Below are 17,466 nucleotides of genomic sequence, written 5' to 3' on the forward strand. Positions count from 1 at the left end.
AAAAATTACAAAAATGACAAAAATTACAAAAATTACAAAAATTACAAAAATTACAAAAATTACAAAAATGACAAAAAATGACAAAAAATACAAAAAATACAAAAATTACAAAAATTACAAAAATTACAAAAATTACAAAAATTACAAAAATTACAAAAATTACAAAAATTACAAAAATTACAAAAATTACAAAAATTACAAAAATTTCAAAAATTACAAAAATTACAAAAATTACAGAAATTTCAAAAATTACAAAAATTACAAAAATTACAAAAATTACAAAAATGACAAATATAACAAAAATTACAAAAATTACAAAAATTACAAAAATTACAAAAATTACAAAAATTACAAAAATTACAAAAATTACAAAAATTATAAAAATTACAAAAATTACAAAAATTACAAAAATTACAAAAATTACAATAATTACAAAAATTATAAAAAATACAAAAAATACACAAAATGCAAAAATTTCAATAATTACAAAAACTTCAAAAATAACAAAAATTACAAAAATTTTAAAAATTATAAAAATTTCAAAAATTTCAAAAATGATAGCTAGTTAACGCCAATAATGTGTGAATATTCGCATGTCATGATTGGAGTAGATTCTGATCTGTGGGTGTATTTTGCGCTTGCCGAATATGCCTTTCAAAGAATGATTGTCATGTTCTTCAGTAAAATCTGACAGCAAAATTTCTATTAGGCTTAAAAAATTAATAAACTAAAAAGACGTTGTTGTTAAAGTAATATGAAAATGAAATTTGTTTATTTTTTTTTAACAAATATGCTCAAATGGATTAAAATTTAACAGTTGATTTTTTTGTGTACCTAATATACACAACTTTAAGGGTTTGAGTCCCTTTCTAGATTAGATCTCAGCTGAAGTAGGTAACCTTCACCCTAACTGACAAAGGGAGAGGAATGTTTAAAAACAGATTCCTCTCAGCCTTTACATATTTATTAACGGTATGTCTTCGTTTCGATCATAATAATTAGTTCATCCATTTTATGAGCCGATTTTGTCGGCTCAAATAAGTCTGAGGTTTAGCTTAGTTAATAGGAATGTATGTACATCCTCCAGTCAATGAGTTCCTTATCATTCCGAACATTCGTTTTGTTATTCTTCTTTGTTGTTGTTGTTTCGAATCGCATTCTTGACCATTTTTTTAGTTACTTTAAGTAGGAGCACAGAAGGATGATGAGGCAATCGATGTGCCGCTTTTCTTCCCAATCCCAATCAGTAATCGAGCATATTCGGTCCTCGCAAAATCAAACGAATCATAAAGGTGCTGCTGCCCCGGCTGCCATGGCTGTTGCCGGTGACCGACTTTAGGTTAGGGATGAAAGATTACGAATTATTCGTTTGATTTTTTTTTTTGTTTTTGTGCTCCAACGATTTGGCAACTGTCTCGGACGGAGGGAAGTAGTCTCACTGCCGTCGCCTATAATACCGATTTCCCGAGCTGACTTCCAGTTCATTGATTTCGATTCCGCCAAGAAGCGCGGTCTGCTGCATGTGGTTTTTTGGCGCGCCGCGTAAATATCAGTTCGTTTTCTAGAAAGGTTGTCGTTGTCGATTGTGATTTTCGGAAGTTTTTTTCCTCCGGTGAGGACAGTTGCCGCCAATCTGCCCGGCAAGGAAGTTGCGTTTTCGGTGATTTTGCTGTTCTGGGGGGTGTCTAGTCTAGTGGAGTGTGTTTGGCTCTAAGGAATACTGCATTCGTGCAAGTGCACTTTGAGTTTGAGTCGTCGTTCTGATTCGATCTGGGGGCCCTTGGGGGGAAATTCGATACCTTGGCCCTAGCAGTCGTGCATGAAGTGTGTTTGTGCGAAAAAAAAACAACAAACTAACTTACTAGCTGGGGGGAAGACGCGACTTGTTTCTGGGTTTGTCAAGAACGAACAGTATCGTTTCTGGGGAGAAGAGACATATTAGTTTTGTCATTTTGCGGTGTGTCTTTCAGAGTCAGTCGACGATTGAGGTTGGTATTTGTGCCGGAGACGGATTTTATGTAACGTAACGCAACGCAAGTAAGATATCTGAACTAGAACTCGAGCAGGGTGTTCGGGGTAATCGAATTAGGTCTCTTCTCTGGGTGGCTTGGTGTGGAGGCTTGAGCGTTGCGAGGAGTGGTTTTGTTCTGGTGAGGATTGATTTTGGTGAGCAAAACAAAAACATTGGCAAGTGAATCGGATTCAGTGTGGGTTGTGACACTCGAGGTAGTCGGTCATAGTCGGTGTTAGAATTGTGGCCTGGATTAGCCAGTCCGGGACGACTCAGCAGCGCGATGAGTAAGGTTGATGCAGAGGACAGTCCGGTGGAGATGTCGGTTGAGACGGTTTCCCCGACGGCATCGGATGTGGGATCGATGTCGGATTCCCCCGTTCGGACACAGGATCAGTTGAAGAAGAAAAAGAAACGTGGGCTGTCGTTCAAAAAGATCCGTAGCAATGCTCAAAAGTTGATACCGGGCAGGAAAAAGGGTGAAAAAGGAGAGGCTGAAGGTGAGTCGAGTCAGGAAGGTCCTCCTCCTTCGCCTCCGCCCACGCCTAAGCTGACAGAAATGAAGTCCACCGAAAGTCTGCCGGCAATCAAAGAGGAACAACCGCCCCTTCAGACAACCAAATCAATTGACGAGCTTAGCGGAGACCGGAAACCCAAAAAGGCACGGAAACCTAGTCGGGCGGCAAGTTTCGTGAAGAAGCTCGCCGGACGGAAGGCCAAAGTGGCTCCGAATCCAGCCAAACCGACCTCCGGAGAGGACGAAATGTCCGCCTCGACCTCGGAGACTCCGCTAAGCATCAAGCGACGAACTCCGGAGGGCGCAAATCTCAGCGTTTCGGAAACTAGCCTTTATGAGCCTGGTGGCGAGAAACCCGTTGAATCCTTCAAGATCGAACAACTCGAGCGGGAACCCAAAGTCGTGCGAACTATTTCACCCAAAAGAACCGAAATGAAACTCACGCTGATCAACAACCAACAGCCATCCGAAAGTAGCAGCACCGAGGGAAGTTCTAAGGCTTCTTCCGTAGGAGGTGTACAATTACAATCGACGGCGGCTTCAATGAATGCTGCTCCCTCTCCTTCACTTTCGTCATCGTCCTCGGCGGCCTCTCCTTCCCTCTCGCCGCCCTCCAGTCCCCAGACATCGGCCGGCACTGGCGAAGTTGATAAAGCGACCCGACCAACCTCATCAGTCGCAAGTGTTGGTGAGTCGAGTTCGGATGCTACTGCTGCTGCCAGTGCCGCCAATATCAGCTCCGAAAATCCTAACCCAATTAGCTTGGATCGCCCAACGAAAGTTATAACGACGGCCATCGACGGAAGCATCGCCATTTCATCCAACAAGGAAGTGATTAGGCCGACCACAACCGGAACCACCATCAGCCAGCTGCTCAGTGGAGACTACATTGCGGAAATAAACAAATTTTCTATCGAAAAAATAAGTACCGTTGACAAGAGTCTCATCACACCAACCCCAAGGGAAAGATTTTTCCAATCGCCGCTAAACGGAAACGCAACCCAACTACAATCACCCCAAGATCCACCGGAAGCCGACAACGTCATCGAAACGCTCGAAGTCGACGATAATACCCTCAAAGTCGACGCCACCCCACCGGAAGAATCTCAACCCCAGCAGCCACCACCACAGCCAGCAGCAACAACAACCTCATCCGCCACCTCCCGATTCAAAAACATTTTTATGAAGAAGGATACACAGAAAAAGTCCTCAGCCTCCACACCGAGCACCTCCACCGGCTCTTCCTCCTCCAGCAGTCCCCCGACCCCGGCACAACAACAACAACAACCGGACCCACCCGGAACCAACCTCCCGAAAAAACCAACCTCCCCCACAACAACAGTCCGGACCCAAGAAGCCGCCAAACCTTACCAGCTTGGAAATAACATCAAAAACCCCAATCTCCCGGGCTTCAAATCCTCAGAACCCAATTCGCTATTAGAAACCTCGGAAAAACCGGACCCAATCGTATTCAACATCGGCAGCAAGGTCCGACCGAATCGCACCTCCAGCGCCAAACAACCTTCGGAAGGTTCCAAACTCCTAGCAACCGATATTCCAGTCGCCCCCCTTTCCGGCAACTTTAACGCATCCAAATCTCTCGAGGAGTCTTCGTCACTGTCCGCGGCCGACGGTCCTCTCAGTGAAAACTCGCGCCGGCGGATCGCGTACGTTGCGCAGCCGACGCTGTTTACCCCGGAGGAGGAGGAACTGGCCCGGGGCCGGCCATCGTTGGCGTCTAGTGCCGGAGGGGGAACGGCAACCGAGGGTGACTTTTCGATCGAGAAGTCCAGTGATTTTCTGGAAGCGACAGCAACCGGTAAAATGTCACCCCACGGAGATCTGCTGCTGGACAAGGGTAGCGAGAATTTGGTGAGTGTTGTTGTGTTTTGGGGTGGGAAAATTGTGAATTAAACGTAAAATTTTTCTAGTGATTTCGGTGATAATAGTTTTACGATTTACAAAAGTGAAGTTATTTCTAGAAAAAAATTAAAAAAGCATAGTTAAGGTTATGAAAAAGAGGTTATCTTCGGGAAAAGTGTATTTCTTTGTGAAGGCTGATCGAGAACAACAGAGACGCCGAATACTTTGAGTGTTAGAAGAAATTGCATTTTCAATTTTCAGAACAACTTTGTAGTTAAGTTTCGATGTCTTTATGGCTTTCGAAAAAAATTAATTCTATTGGCTCTAATATGTGGTATTGATTTTAAAAGTCGTCTGCTACGTACGTGAATCGTCGGAAAACTTTTGAAATTTATTGGATACTTCTTCCAATATGCGCTGCCAAAAAAAAAGATCATTTTTGCAAGTTCATTGTGTGGATAAACTCGGAGAAACCACGTGCACATTCAACCTGTTTTAACTCTACGCATCAAACCGCGGTCGCCTTTGCATATAAGCAAACTTATAGGCGTTCGGTTCGGACCGTTGACTGCTATGTTCATTTTTTTTTATGAAATTCCATGTCAAACTAAGATAAACTGTTAATATTCACAATTGAAAAATAAAAGAAAAAGAATGTCAATCAAAATAAGATATTAATCCAGATGAAGGATATTTAAAAAAAAAAACAAACTTTGAGTAAAAAATAATAACTGGATGAAATATGAAAGTCGCGTTGATTTATGTTTAAGTTATAACTGAGATATGCTCTCCTGATCGGGTATGGATACTGAAAACCTGATTTGTTCAATTGAATGCAACCCGTACGAACGGCGGAGATGGGCCCTTGGCCTACCTTCGTATTATTTTTTATTCCAAAAATCATTCCCAAAACCAATTTTTTCCCAAAATAACCCTTATTTCAGATGGTATCTGCGAAAAAGTTAGTCAAAGGCAGTAGTTAAATAGTTAATAGAATAGTTAAAAAAAAATTGGACGTACATGGGTAGTTGAAAGTGAATATAGCGATGGAAAGTGAACTGACTTAAGAGTGTTAAATGTCTAGTAAGATAACTATCCCAAATCCACACCAATTTGTAACACTTGTATCGTAGCTACACTTTAGATACTTGTCAAATTGGCTTGACATATCAAAACTTGACACATTCCAGTTCAAAGAAATTTTAAATTAAATTACTTCTATCTCAATTAAACAACTTTGATTTTATTTCATTGACACAGCTTAAAGTTTTAAATAGATAACTTTTTTTTCCAAATTTTTCTCCAATAGAGTATGACATCCAAAATGGCCATGTCGAAATTCAAAAGCCGACCATGTCACTATGGGGTTTGAGGCGGCAAAAATTTAAAAACTGAACTTTATCGGATCGCTTTTTTTATTTTTACTAGTTAATAACTTAATATTTGACTAAGATATTCCCAGTTTTTCAATTCATTATCTTGAATACTGAACGCACCACAGACATCAGACTTTGAAAAATTGAAAAATTTATGTCATGAAGAAAAAAAATTAAATCACATATATTTATATGGAAAACATTGTTTTTCTCTTAAATTTAAAGTACGCCATATTAAAAGCTATCATTTCAATCTTTCAAAAATTTTACACACTAAAGTAATCTATGATAAAAATAAGTAAATAATTATTACTTTGATTTATCGGCCTAGCGGTGAAAAGTGATGTCCTTTTTAGTAGGGACATCTAAAGATTATGAAATTTTTTATATAGATGGATAGAAGGTTAGAAGAAATGAAAGATGGTGAAAATGAGCGGGTAGAATTTGTCTAGAAGCATTACCATCACATACCAAATTTTTGTTCCTCACGAGCCTACTACTATGAAGTGGTAGATGCAGATAGAGTTGCATCTACCACCACACATTAGTAGGCTTAGCGTGGTCCGCCCCACAAGCGAGAACTTGTAGTGCGGACGAACAAAAAGATGGTATGTGATCGCTCAGATAAGCTCCCTTTAACTCAGAAACGCATCTATCGATGTTTAAGTCTTCTCAGTTTGTTATCTTCGCATTCGTTACATGCGGGGTTTGCATGCGAAACGGTACGGTCGATAGTCTGATAGTGACCAACCACCGATGCTATGATGTCGTGTTTTTATTTCTTTTTGGCCAAAGTTATTTAATTTTATGAAGAGATTAACCACCGTAATTTTTGTTTGTTACTTTGATTTATCGGCCTAGCGGTGAAAAGTGATGTCCTTTTTAGTAGGGACATCTAAAGATTATGAAATTTTTTATATAGATGGATAGAAGGTTAGAAGAAATGAAAGATGGTGAAAATGAGCGGGTAGAATTTGTCTAGAAGCATTACCATCACATACCAAATTTTTGTTCCTCACCCGCTCATTTTCACCATCTTTCATTTCTTCTAACCTTCTATCCATCTATATAAAAAATTTCATAATCTTTAGATGTCCCTACTAAAAAGGACATCACTTTTCACCGCTAGGCCGATAAATCAAAGTAACAAACAAAAATTACGGTGGTTAATCTCTTCAGTAAATAATTATTTTTTCCAAAAGTCAAAAACTTTAACGCCTTGCCGAAAAAAATCCCCGCATTTCCCCATACTCTTTTCACTATCAAGATCTAGTTTAAAGTCCTAAAAATACAATGAAAGAGATTCCAGGCACCTCAAAGCACCGTTTTTGAGTTATAGTCAAATAAAGCAGAAAATATCATGCAAATGGGTAATTTTTACCCATTAATCAGTATAAATTCAACAAAGTTGATGTTGGTTTGTCAAAAAAATGTGTCTCATGATTGATCAATCATTTCACACATTTTTCTCTTGAGTTTCATGAAATGTGTTGATGATATTTATCATTTAATGATCAAAACCCGGTTTTCCAAAGAAATAAAAAGTAGGGTCAAAAATAACATCAAGCATCCTACTTTAAAAGTTGTTTATACAAAACTAGCTGACCCGGTAAACTTCGTTTTACCTTTTTAAGTATAAATCGTAATAAATGTTTTATTTCATCTACACGTCCTTAACTGCACCGTGCTCGCGAATAGATTCTTATGGAAATCGTAACAAATAAAGTTGAATTTGTATTGGGACCACCTTCCATAAAAAGTGAGATTCTTGAAAATATTATACAAACCATCTCTGACCCAAAAAACCCTCGGATACCAAATTTCGCTTCATTCCGACCGACCATTTATACGTGATGTTGTTACAAAGAAAACGCCTCCATTTTTATATATAAGATTTTTGTATGAATTTATTTTAAGTCAGTTAAAATAGTAATTTTCATACCAAATTTTCAAAAATTACAAAATAGTCCAAAACACCTAATCATACTTTTTGCTGCCTCATTGTATGGCCTACATTTTGTACGTTTTGTTGATTGACCCAAATAATGCCGGAACAAATTTAAAATCCTTCTTTTGTCGCTCGGAGTTATATGTAAATTGAAATAAATTGCACAAAAGATTGTATGCAACTAAATTGCAAACACTATCATTGCAGAAAACCTATAAATCAAGTATTTTTATCGAAAAATTCAATAAAATCAAGAAAACAAAAGGTGATAAAACTCCCATCTTCAACAATCCGTTTTTTGCTCTGTAATGTTTTGAATATTTGATAAATTTTTCAAAATTTCCATAAAATACATCAAACTTTATTTGCTCCCCCCTTCGGGTTTTTTGGAAATTTCGGAGGGGGGGGGGGGGAAGAGGCTGAGGTGACAAAAGAAGAAATTGATATTTTTTCCGGCCTAATTACCTGTGAAAAAATTCAAATCGGATGTTACTTTTTTGTTTTTTGTCGTTTTACCATCTTTATGGCATTCGCGACTTTATCAACGTTACAGTTGGCGGATCGTTATTGAAAAACTTATCCGGTACAACTGTGTTCGATGTTTACTCTTGGGCTCGAACTCGCGGACATCGGCTCAGGAGACAAAAGATTTATAAATTAGCTATATCACAAGCCCGATTTAGATGTTGCTGAGAGCTTGCTTGAGCTTGAGAGTTTGCTAGATGCTGTTTTGCATAAAACATACCATTTTTCTAAAATAATTAAAAATTATCCATTTTTAATTTTTATCATAACTTTGAATGATGCAAGTATGTGTAGCTATTTTTTATTGCATTCGATTGATGTAAGCTATGTTTAAGAGACAAACAAGTTTTGGGCAACGCTGGGTTTTTTCTATGAGTCCCAAAAGTTGGAACCCTTAGAAAAAATCATTAAATTTTTATTTTTTATTTTTTAAATAAAACGTACAAAAATAAAAATAAATTACATATTTTTTACACATTGTTTTCTAACCGTGTTAAAATGAAAAATATTTCAAAAAGAACCTTAAAAAAATAAGCTTTTAAACTATCTATTGAAAATTGATGTAGCTTTTTTTTCATAGAAGAAAAAGTGATTTGAATATTATTGGATCAAAAGTATATTTTTCAGAATTTTCTAAGTCTGATGTCTGTAAAACGATTAGTATTTATGATAATGATCTGAAACATTGAGGATATAATAGGAAAATATATTGCTACGATCTGGCATATGACAAATATCATTATACGATGAAGATCATTTTTGACTTTTAGCCGCCTCAAACCCCATACTGCACAAAATTGATGCTCTTTATTTGAACGTCAATAATAGCGCCGGCCACGTCCTAGTAGTCAATGGATAGATAGGAAAAAAGAGAAAGAGATGAAAGATCTATTTTGTGCTTTAGGACCGATGTTAACCCTGCATCCTAGCAAAACAAATTTTGTTGGAAATGGGGTGAAGGAATTGACTGGGAGACGTTTTTGCCAGGTGTTTTAATTCTACTGCTTACTCCAAACCTCCAAACAAGTTGCATATTTTTATAACTGTGTCATGTTGTAATATAAAAATAAATTACAGGGTAGAAGCACTAGTTATTGAACAGGTACCAGATGTTGAACACTAGTGAAACATAAACCAATTAAAACAATTATATACGGTATAAAAATAAAACAAAAATCGTGGTGCCATTGTTTAAGCATTTGTTTCCTCTGTTCAAATTTTTATCAAGAATTTCGCACTCTAAGGGCCACAATCTGCGAAACTTGAATATTCATTCAAATTTAGATATGATATTTTGGCTAGAAAACAAGCCATTTTTAATTGGGGAGAAAAAATGGACAAAAAATCAAATAAAACTTTATAGTAATTTCATAGCTGTTCTCCAATAAGTCTTCTTTAAGGGGGGGGGTAGGGTCTAACGGGTATAAAAAAACACCATTTCCACGATTTTTTTCTTGAGCTATCGTTCAAACAAATGTATTCAAATTTTTTGCATTATACAAAGCATTGTTAAAAGAACATTTAGTAATTTTTTCGTAGAAAAATATTTAAAAATGAGCCGGTGACGGAGCATTTTCGAGGATGCCTTTTAGAAAACAGGATTTGCGGTGGACACTGTATCTCAGCCCAGAATCATCTGAAGTCAAAAAATCAGAGCAAAATATTTTTAATGGGTGTTTTTCTGGACCCCAACGTTTTTATTTAACTTAAAAATATATTTATGAAAATTTTGTGGCTGTTGGAAGTAAAAACTACGATTTTTCACTTAAAAATCCGCCATTTTTCACCTGTAAAATCTCCCCAAAGTTAAAAAATCAAAAAAGAAAAACGTTGGGGTCTGGCATTTTATATGTAGAAAATATGTTCCAAATTTGAAAAGAATCGGATAAGTAGTTTTCAAATGACGATGTCCACGGACTTTCAAAATGTGCTTTCGAGAAAAACGCGTTTGAAGTTTCTGCTCTTGCTTTCTTGCAGTATTAGATAGGAGGAGATAAAGGCCTATAACTTCTACAGTTTTGCTTCAATTGACTTGAAAATTTGACACAACATTCTTGAAATGTTTTACAATAAGAAAATAAAAAAATAAAAAAATCGATTTTTTGAAAGTGTTAGACCCTACCCCCCCCTTAAAGATTTCTGAAAGAGTAACAGCCTTTATCATCTCGACTTTCTTAAAATTTTACAAATTAAAGTGTTCAATCATTGGATCACAGAAAACGCCAATGTTTCAATTATTGAACGTTCAATCTTGCAATACTCGTTTCTTAAAGAAATGCATGCACCAGTTATTGAATAAACAACGGTTGGTGTTTGAAAATATAAACAAACTGTTTCTTGGTTGCTAGGTCAACCAAAATCGCTCCTTCAAACGATACTATCAAGCGAAATACTACTAAATATATATGAACACGTAAACAATGTTTACGTGTTCAATAATTTGAACATTGCCTGTTCAATATTAGAATCATTTTGTTCAATAACTGTAACAAAAACAATTTTGAATAAAAAGCCTTAAATAATGATTTTAAAACATATTTCCGCGAAAAACATGTCGATTCGAAGCTGTGGAGCAAGCTTAAGCTACACTAACAAAATTTCATCCAAAAAACCTCTCGTTATTTCTTGTGGGCCACAAATCCGCTGAATCCCAAAGATGGTGTTCAATATATAGTGTTCTTACCCTACACTAAATAAAAGCCTTGACAATCAAAGTAAACGTTTTTTTTTTTCTAAAGCATTGTGGAAACGACATTTTCTAGGACATATTGATGGTTTTTAAATTTTGTTATGCTCTGTAGCCTACACTGCCTACACTAAGAGGCAAATTGTATCTTAATGTGCATAAAATTAACAATTCATTCAAAAAACTACATTTAAATGTATTTTGTTTTTCATTAGCGAATACGTAAAATATCTCTACATGCCATTAAATGATTAGCACAAGAGATGTACCGAAAATTCGTCCGGCCGAATACTACCCAAAAACCGTTAAGCCGAATATTCGGCTTACCGAATAGTTGAATATTTATTTTTAAAATTATACTAGCTGATCCCGTACGAACTTCGTTTCGCTTTAAATCATTGGTACGTCAAAATGAGTTTAGAAAATGAATTCGAAACATTCTTTCGACAATTTTGGGGAAAAAATTCAACAGTGTTTAAAGTCGCTACTGTTACTATTACTTGAAATTCAAATTAAACGGTTGATTGGCTTTTTATTAAAATTTATGTGAGAGTGTTTTCTTCTCGATCGGTTGCAAAATCTAGACATTATGGCAGAAACATGTACTATTTGTTTATGTGCACGACTGTTTTGCTTGACCTTCACGCTTAAATTGGTATCAATTAACTGCCTCCAACAAAATTATTGCACAAAACACGGAACTTTCAATGAAACCCTCTTTTTCTGTCCCATGGCCCGAAATTCGATAATTGAAACCAATTTTACGCTCCTCAAAACTCCCTTTTGCCATGGACGGCCTTTTTTTGACCACGATTCAAAACTTGACACCTGAAATCAATTATCTTTTCTGTTAACCTCCCATGTGTCAATTTTCATTACAATTCTATGCTCAATCAAGATAATATCGTAAAATCAGTGAACAGATAATAACCCCTTTTGCCGACCCCTGAGTCAAGATTTGAAACCTGAAAGCAAAAGAACGTCCCTCAAAACTCCTATGCGGAAATTTTCATCTCAATCCAATGTAGAATAACGTCAAAATCGCAAAAACATTAAAGTTGGGTATGGACGACTCCTTCAGCCAACTTCTGATCCGCAATTCGAAACTTGAAATCGATTGCTCGTCTCTCAAAACACTCATGTGCAAATTTTCATCACAATCCGACGGAAAATAACGTCAATAACGTGAAAACAATATTTGTCTTGTATGGACGACCCCCTTCAGAAGGGGTCGTCCAAAAATCTAAAAACATTTTTCATCATTCCTGGTCCTAATGAGCATCCATGCCAAATTTCAGATCTCTAGCTCTTAAGACGGCTGAGTCTATAGAGGACAAACAAACAAACAAACAAACAAACAAACATACAGATAATTGCTTTTTATATATATAGATTAAAACAGACTAGTTAAATTATTAAAATGATTTTGAATAATTTATAGAATACCTAAAAGCTAAACAATCGTCAAAAACGCATGGTTTCAGTAAAACATCGTATCCTTGTATCTTTCACTGTTGATCGTACAGGAGAATGTTGACAAGTATCGCTGAATACTTTGATTATCATTTATTCTAGGTTTTGCTTGCTGGCTTGCTGAATATAAAAATAAATGCCATTCTGCTTATAACTAAATATGTATTAGCAACGTAGGTTTTAGATGAGGAATGGAGTTCCCAAGTAACACTTAAAGTTTAATAGCGCGCTACTAGATTAAGTTTTGGTTTTATAAGAGGCTTGGGGAGTTCTACAAATCTATCAATGTTACTTGGATTAATTCTTTATTCACTACTTCAGTGAGGTCCTTACAGAGTTACACTCTACACTAGCGATTGATAGTTCGTTCAGCAACCGTCAATGGACGAATTTTCCAATCGTGGGTTTCAAAAGAATGTTTGTAAGGAATCTTGAATTAAATTTTTAATGGGATGTTTCATCTATTTTCCAATAAGAAGATCTTCAGAAAATTTTCAACATTTTTAATATAAATTGAAAAATAAAGAGTTTTGATGTTTTCAGGTTAACGGTTTATTATTAACTAACTTATAAAATACAACTTATAGGCAAGACCCTGTTTACAGTAGTAACAAGTAACTATGTTTGTTACGATGAACATACAAGGAACATCTAATCAACTGTTTTCTGTGATTCTAACTTTGTCTTAATTGCTCTCTAAAACTAGTTTTTCAATTTGCCGATATGCCATAAACTTAGAAAAGAATATATCCAGCATCCAGCATCAAAATAAGATAACAACTTTAACAAAACAACACAATCTAAGAGCAAGTTCACTCGTGTTGGAAGAAAGTGGTACAATATTTGACACTTGTAGCACATTTTGAAAATTTTACAATGCAGAACATTTTTTGCTGCCGTCAAATTTATTTGCAACACTGTTTCTATTTCAGGCGTATCTGATATAAATCCAATTATTTTTGCATCGCAGCAGGCGAAAAATGACATAGTGTTGTAAAGAAAATTGACGACCGCGGATCTTTTTGGGATGAATAAACCCATTGGGGGCCGTTCAGATACCACGTGGACAGAAAAATGAGATTTTTGACCCCCTCCCCCCCCTCCGTGGACAAGCGTGGACATTTGGCAAACCCCTACCCCCCTCCCCGGATGTCCACGTGGACAAATTTGACGAGTGACAAGTTTTTATTTTTGATACCTATAATTTGACAGTTAGATAACACCACTTTTCGCCTTTTTGTTATAAAAATGTTATGCTTGATATAAAAAAAAATTAAAAATTTTAAATTTCGTAATTATCATATTTATCACTTGCTTTCAAGTAACTACTTATTGTTGAAATTTAAACTGGAAAGGTTTGCCATTTTAAGATTTTGGTTTAAACATCTTAATATTTATTTACCTTTAGATAATATTTTGAAAGTAAGTATGTCCACGTGGACATGACCCAAACCCCTACCCCCCTCTCCATGGACAAGCGTGGACATTTCCGTACCCCCCTCCCCCCCCTAAGTTGTCCATGTGGTATGTGAATGGCCCCTTGGGCTTAAAATCCCGGAAAAAAAAGACCGCAGATCTTTGAAAAAAAAATAGACATTGTAAAATTTTCAAAATGTGCTTGAATTGTCAAAATTTCTACCATTTTCTTCCAACACGCACGAGTGAACTTGCTCTAAGTAGAAAATTCATTTTAAGATTTTACTGGTTGTGCACTGAGTAGCAACAGTTTTTATCGGTCATGTCTGTTCCCTATAGACTCGGAAACTACTGAACCGATTTGCGTAAAACTTGCCAGGTGGGGGTATTGGAGGCAGGGGAAGGTTCCTATTATGGTTTGAGACCCCTCCCTCTCTCATGAAGGGAGGGAAGGGCCTCCCAAACAAAAGACAATTTTTTGCATAACTCGAGAATTAATCGAGGAAATGAAACCAAATTTGGCATCAAAAAGTATTTGAGTACGAAAAATACTTTTTCTATGTGAAACAATTCCTTTCTTGCAGTAGGATGATAGAATTGGGAATATAGGAAGAAAAGAGGAGGCTAACATTTAACTTTTTTTTTTAACAAAATCCGAGAAATGGACAAAACTTAACATGGAAAATCGTTTTCTACTATTGTTATAGACCCTTACGCTTTACAGTGTTGAGAGGGAAGAAAAGGAGGAGCTTTCATATACATTTTGTTGTAAAGCTTAAAAACTTATAAACCAATGGAACTATATTTGATAGAATAGGATTATTGGGAACGAAAAAAAAATGGGTAGGGGAAAGGTTTCCTAAATGGGCCTATCGGGTTAAATGACCCTACGGCTGTTTGATGAAATGGCTGACTAGACAGCTTATCTGACCAATGCATTTTGAGGGTGATACGCTTAGAACATAAGGCAAGAAAGAATTTTATGAATTTACAAACTCAAAAAAATTTAAAAAATCATACAAGGTTTTGATACATTTTGATGTAATATTTCGACTTTTAGAAATTATACGTAAAGAAGTTTAAAACAAAAACTAGGATGGTTTTTGTTTCTTACTCAAATGAACTTAAGAAATTCAACATATTTCAGCTTTTGTGGACATTTAATAATGATTATATAGTGGAATAATAGAGTGTTTTTGTATGCCCCCATCATGTTTGTAAAATGCCTCCATCCTAAAATAACAGGTTAAATAGAATAAATATATGATTTTTATCATTGAATCTTCAAATCTAAGCTCTAAATAACATCTTAAAAAAGAATTGAAGATCTAAAAACAGATTTGATAAAGTTTTTCTCATGGATGAACTGCCTCCATAGTATGGCAACCCTAACTTTTGTTTTATTCCATAAAATTATAATATACATAGATTTTTATAAAACTTCAGCTTTGCCGTACGGAAATTATTACTTTCTAGCAGTTTCAATGAAATTATACGGAAATATTGCCCAAAAAACAGAAAATTTGTACAAAACATAAATAGGCGCATTTACCCCGCACGGTTTGAGGTTCGGCATTTTAGACAACACTTATAATAAAATCATTTTCTTGGAAACAGAAGAAAATTTTAACATAAAAAATACTCCAATGTATAGAAAACAGATGCCTTCACACATGTGTATAGTTTTTGTACACATATTCAATGTGATATTTGATTAAATCAGTGTTCTGCTTAATAGGCGCATATAGCCCGATCCTCCCCTATTAAAGATCACGACCCCCATTGAGCAGGGTTAAAGGAAAGGACAGGGGAGAAGACCCTCTTATCAGTTTTTTAGCAAAAATGCAGAACATATCAAGCAAAAAAAATCATATTTCTTAAGTTAGATTGTTTGCGAACGATTAGTTTGAGACACTCCAGACAGATTAAAATTATCAGATCTTTAACACAAATTTATAGATCAAGATTTAGAATATTAGTTTAAGTTATCTTTGTGTTGCAATTCGAAACTCCAGCTGCAGCTCTCATTTTATAGCGGTTGCTTATGAATTATGTCATAATTTGATTTAAAATAATACCAACAAAACAATAAAAATTTGAATAATTTTTGAAAATATCATTTGATTTTGAAAGGTGTAGCAAAGCACACCGGGTCAGCTAGTTTTAAATAAAAACCTGGCAAAATCCTGGCATTTGATTTCAAAATTGACGAACAAAAACCGGGAAATATCCGGGCAAATTTGGTGAAAACTTGAAAATCACTTAACAAAAATCAAGTAAAAAATTTAAAACAATTTTTTTTCGTAAAATTCCCTCCACAGGTTTTAAATTCTTTTCAAGGCTTCTTAAAAAACCTTTCATGATTATTTTTATAAAACTGGCTCAGAAAATTTCGTTATGGAGGCATAAAAAATTACAATACAATTTGTTTTTTTTCTGTTTAATTTGCCAAAAAAAGTGAATAAATCCGGACAATATCCGGGCATTTTCAATGAATCCGGGCAACCGGACCGGGCGGGACTGTTCCCAAATTGTGTATTAAATATCCTGGAAAACCCGGGTAAAACCGGAAATCTGGTTTTCATAAATTTGAAGATTACCCTTGTGAAAAACTTAATTTCAGATACTTTATAAATATACTAATGGGTAACATTAAATTTTGAGAGAATTGATCAGAATATAAACCGCATCTAAGGACAAGGTTCGGTAATTAGGCCACTTTTATCAAATTTTGCCTTCCTACACCTCTAGCTACAAAGAGGTCTTTTTAGGGCAAAGTAGTTTTTCAAGGTCTTCCAGCTGAAGTATTTGACACCTGTTTGTTAAACATAGGTATGTCAAAATGTCATCATTGCATATTGTTAGATCAGTAAACATTTTGAATAAAAAGTTGTTAACAGTGTGGTTCTAAACAAAATAGATTGCAAAACCAATGTCTTTAGATCTTAGTTCATTTAGAAATGGGACAGTTATGTATGCGCGTATCTTGAAAACCATTCGTATTATCAAAAAACATTCTGAGAAGCAAAGTTAGGTCCTCTTATCGTTATTTAAGGAAAAATATATAAAAAAAAATTTATTGTTTTTTGTAAGAAATAATTGTCCTTTTTTCTTGGTATCTCCCATCAGTCGGCCGACGCACACTTTTTTCAGTTACTGTATTGATCAGAATTTTCCAGTAACTATCGATGATTTAGGTTAATACATCCTTCTTCTTCAATTTTCGCTACTGTTTTGTTCAAAACTTCTTATTTGGGAGAAACTGAAGATAATATAGTGGATTCAGCTGTCTTGAATTTACCAAAATTTGATTATTGTTGTGCCACTAAACACGTTTTTACTGGAATGTCAGCTGGAAAAATAAGACAATCATAAAGCAGAATCATCACAAGACTCAATTCAAATTAAAATTGATTAGTTGAATTCGTAAACTGGGCAGATTTCAATCAAGGCTACTCTTTTTAAGCTATTAAAATCATTGAAATTCAAAGTTTTCGTCACGAAAATTTTGTTTTTTTTTCGCAGGAGCAAAGTTTTGCCAAATCATGATATTTTTCCTCAAACAACTAGCAAATGTAAACTTTATTTTGCTAAGGACCTTAACAGAAGCAGAGATGTTTAAAAAAATAACTGTCGTAACTTGTGAAACAT

General features: G+C 35.5%; 1 protein-coding gene across 4 annotated transcripts in view; it reads left to right on the forward strand.

Annotated features, from left to right (window-relative positions):
• The window catches only part of LOC129754075 (ras-related protein Rab-32), a 48,963-nt gene that overhangs the window by 29,240 nt on the left and 2,257 nt on the right, over positions 1-17,466 (forward strand). Inside the window, exon 1 of one of the 4 annotated variants that reach the window (XM_055749936.1) lies at positions 1,535-4,400. The exons of the other annotated variants lie outside the window; for them this stretch is intronic. Coding sequence (XP_055605911.1) covers positions 2,295-4,400 — 2,106 coding nt within the window. The 5' untranslated portion in view covers positions 1,535-2,294. Of the gene's footprint in view, positions 1-1,534; positions 4,401-17,466 lie in introns of those variants that run through there. 4 annotated transcript variants of the gene reach the window in all.

This window comes from Uranotaenia lowii, chromosome 3 (assembly GCF_029784155.1).
Source record: "Uranotaenia lowii strain MFRU-FL chromosome 3, ASM2978415v1, whole genome shotgun sequence".
NCBI lineage: Eukaryota > Metazoa > Arthropoda > Insecta > Diptera > Culicidae > Uranotaenia > Uranotaenia lowii.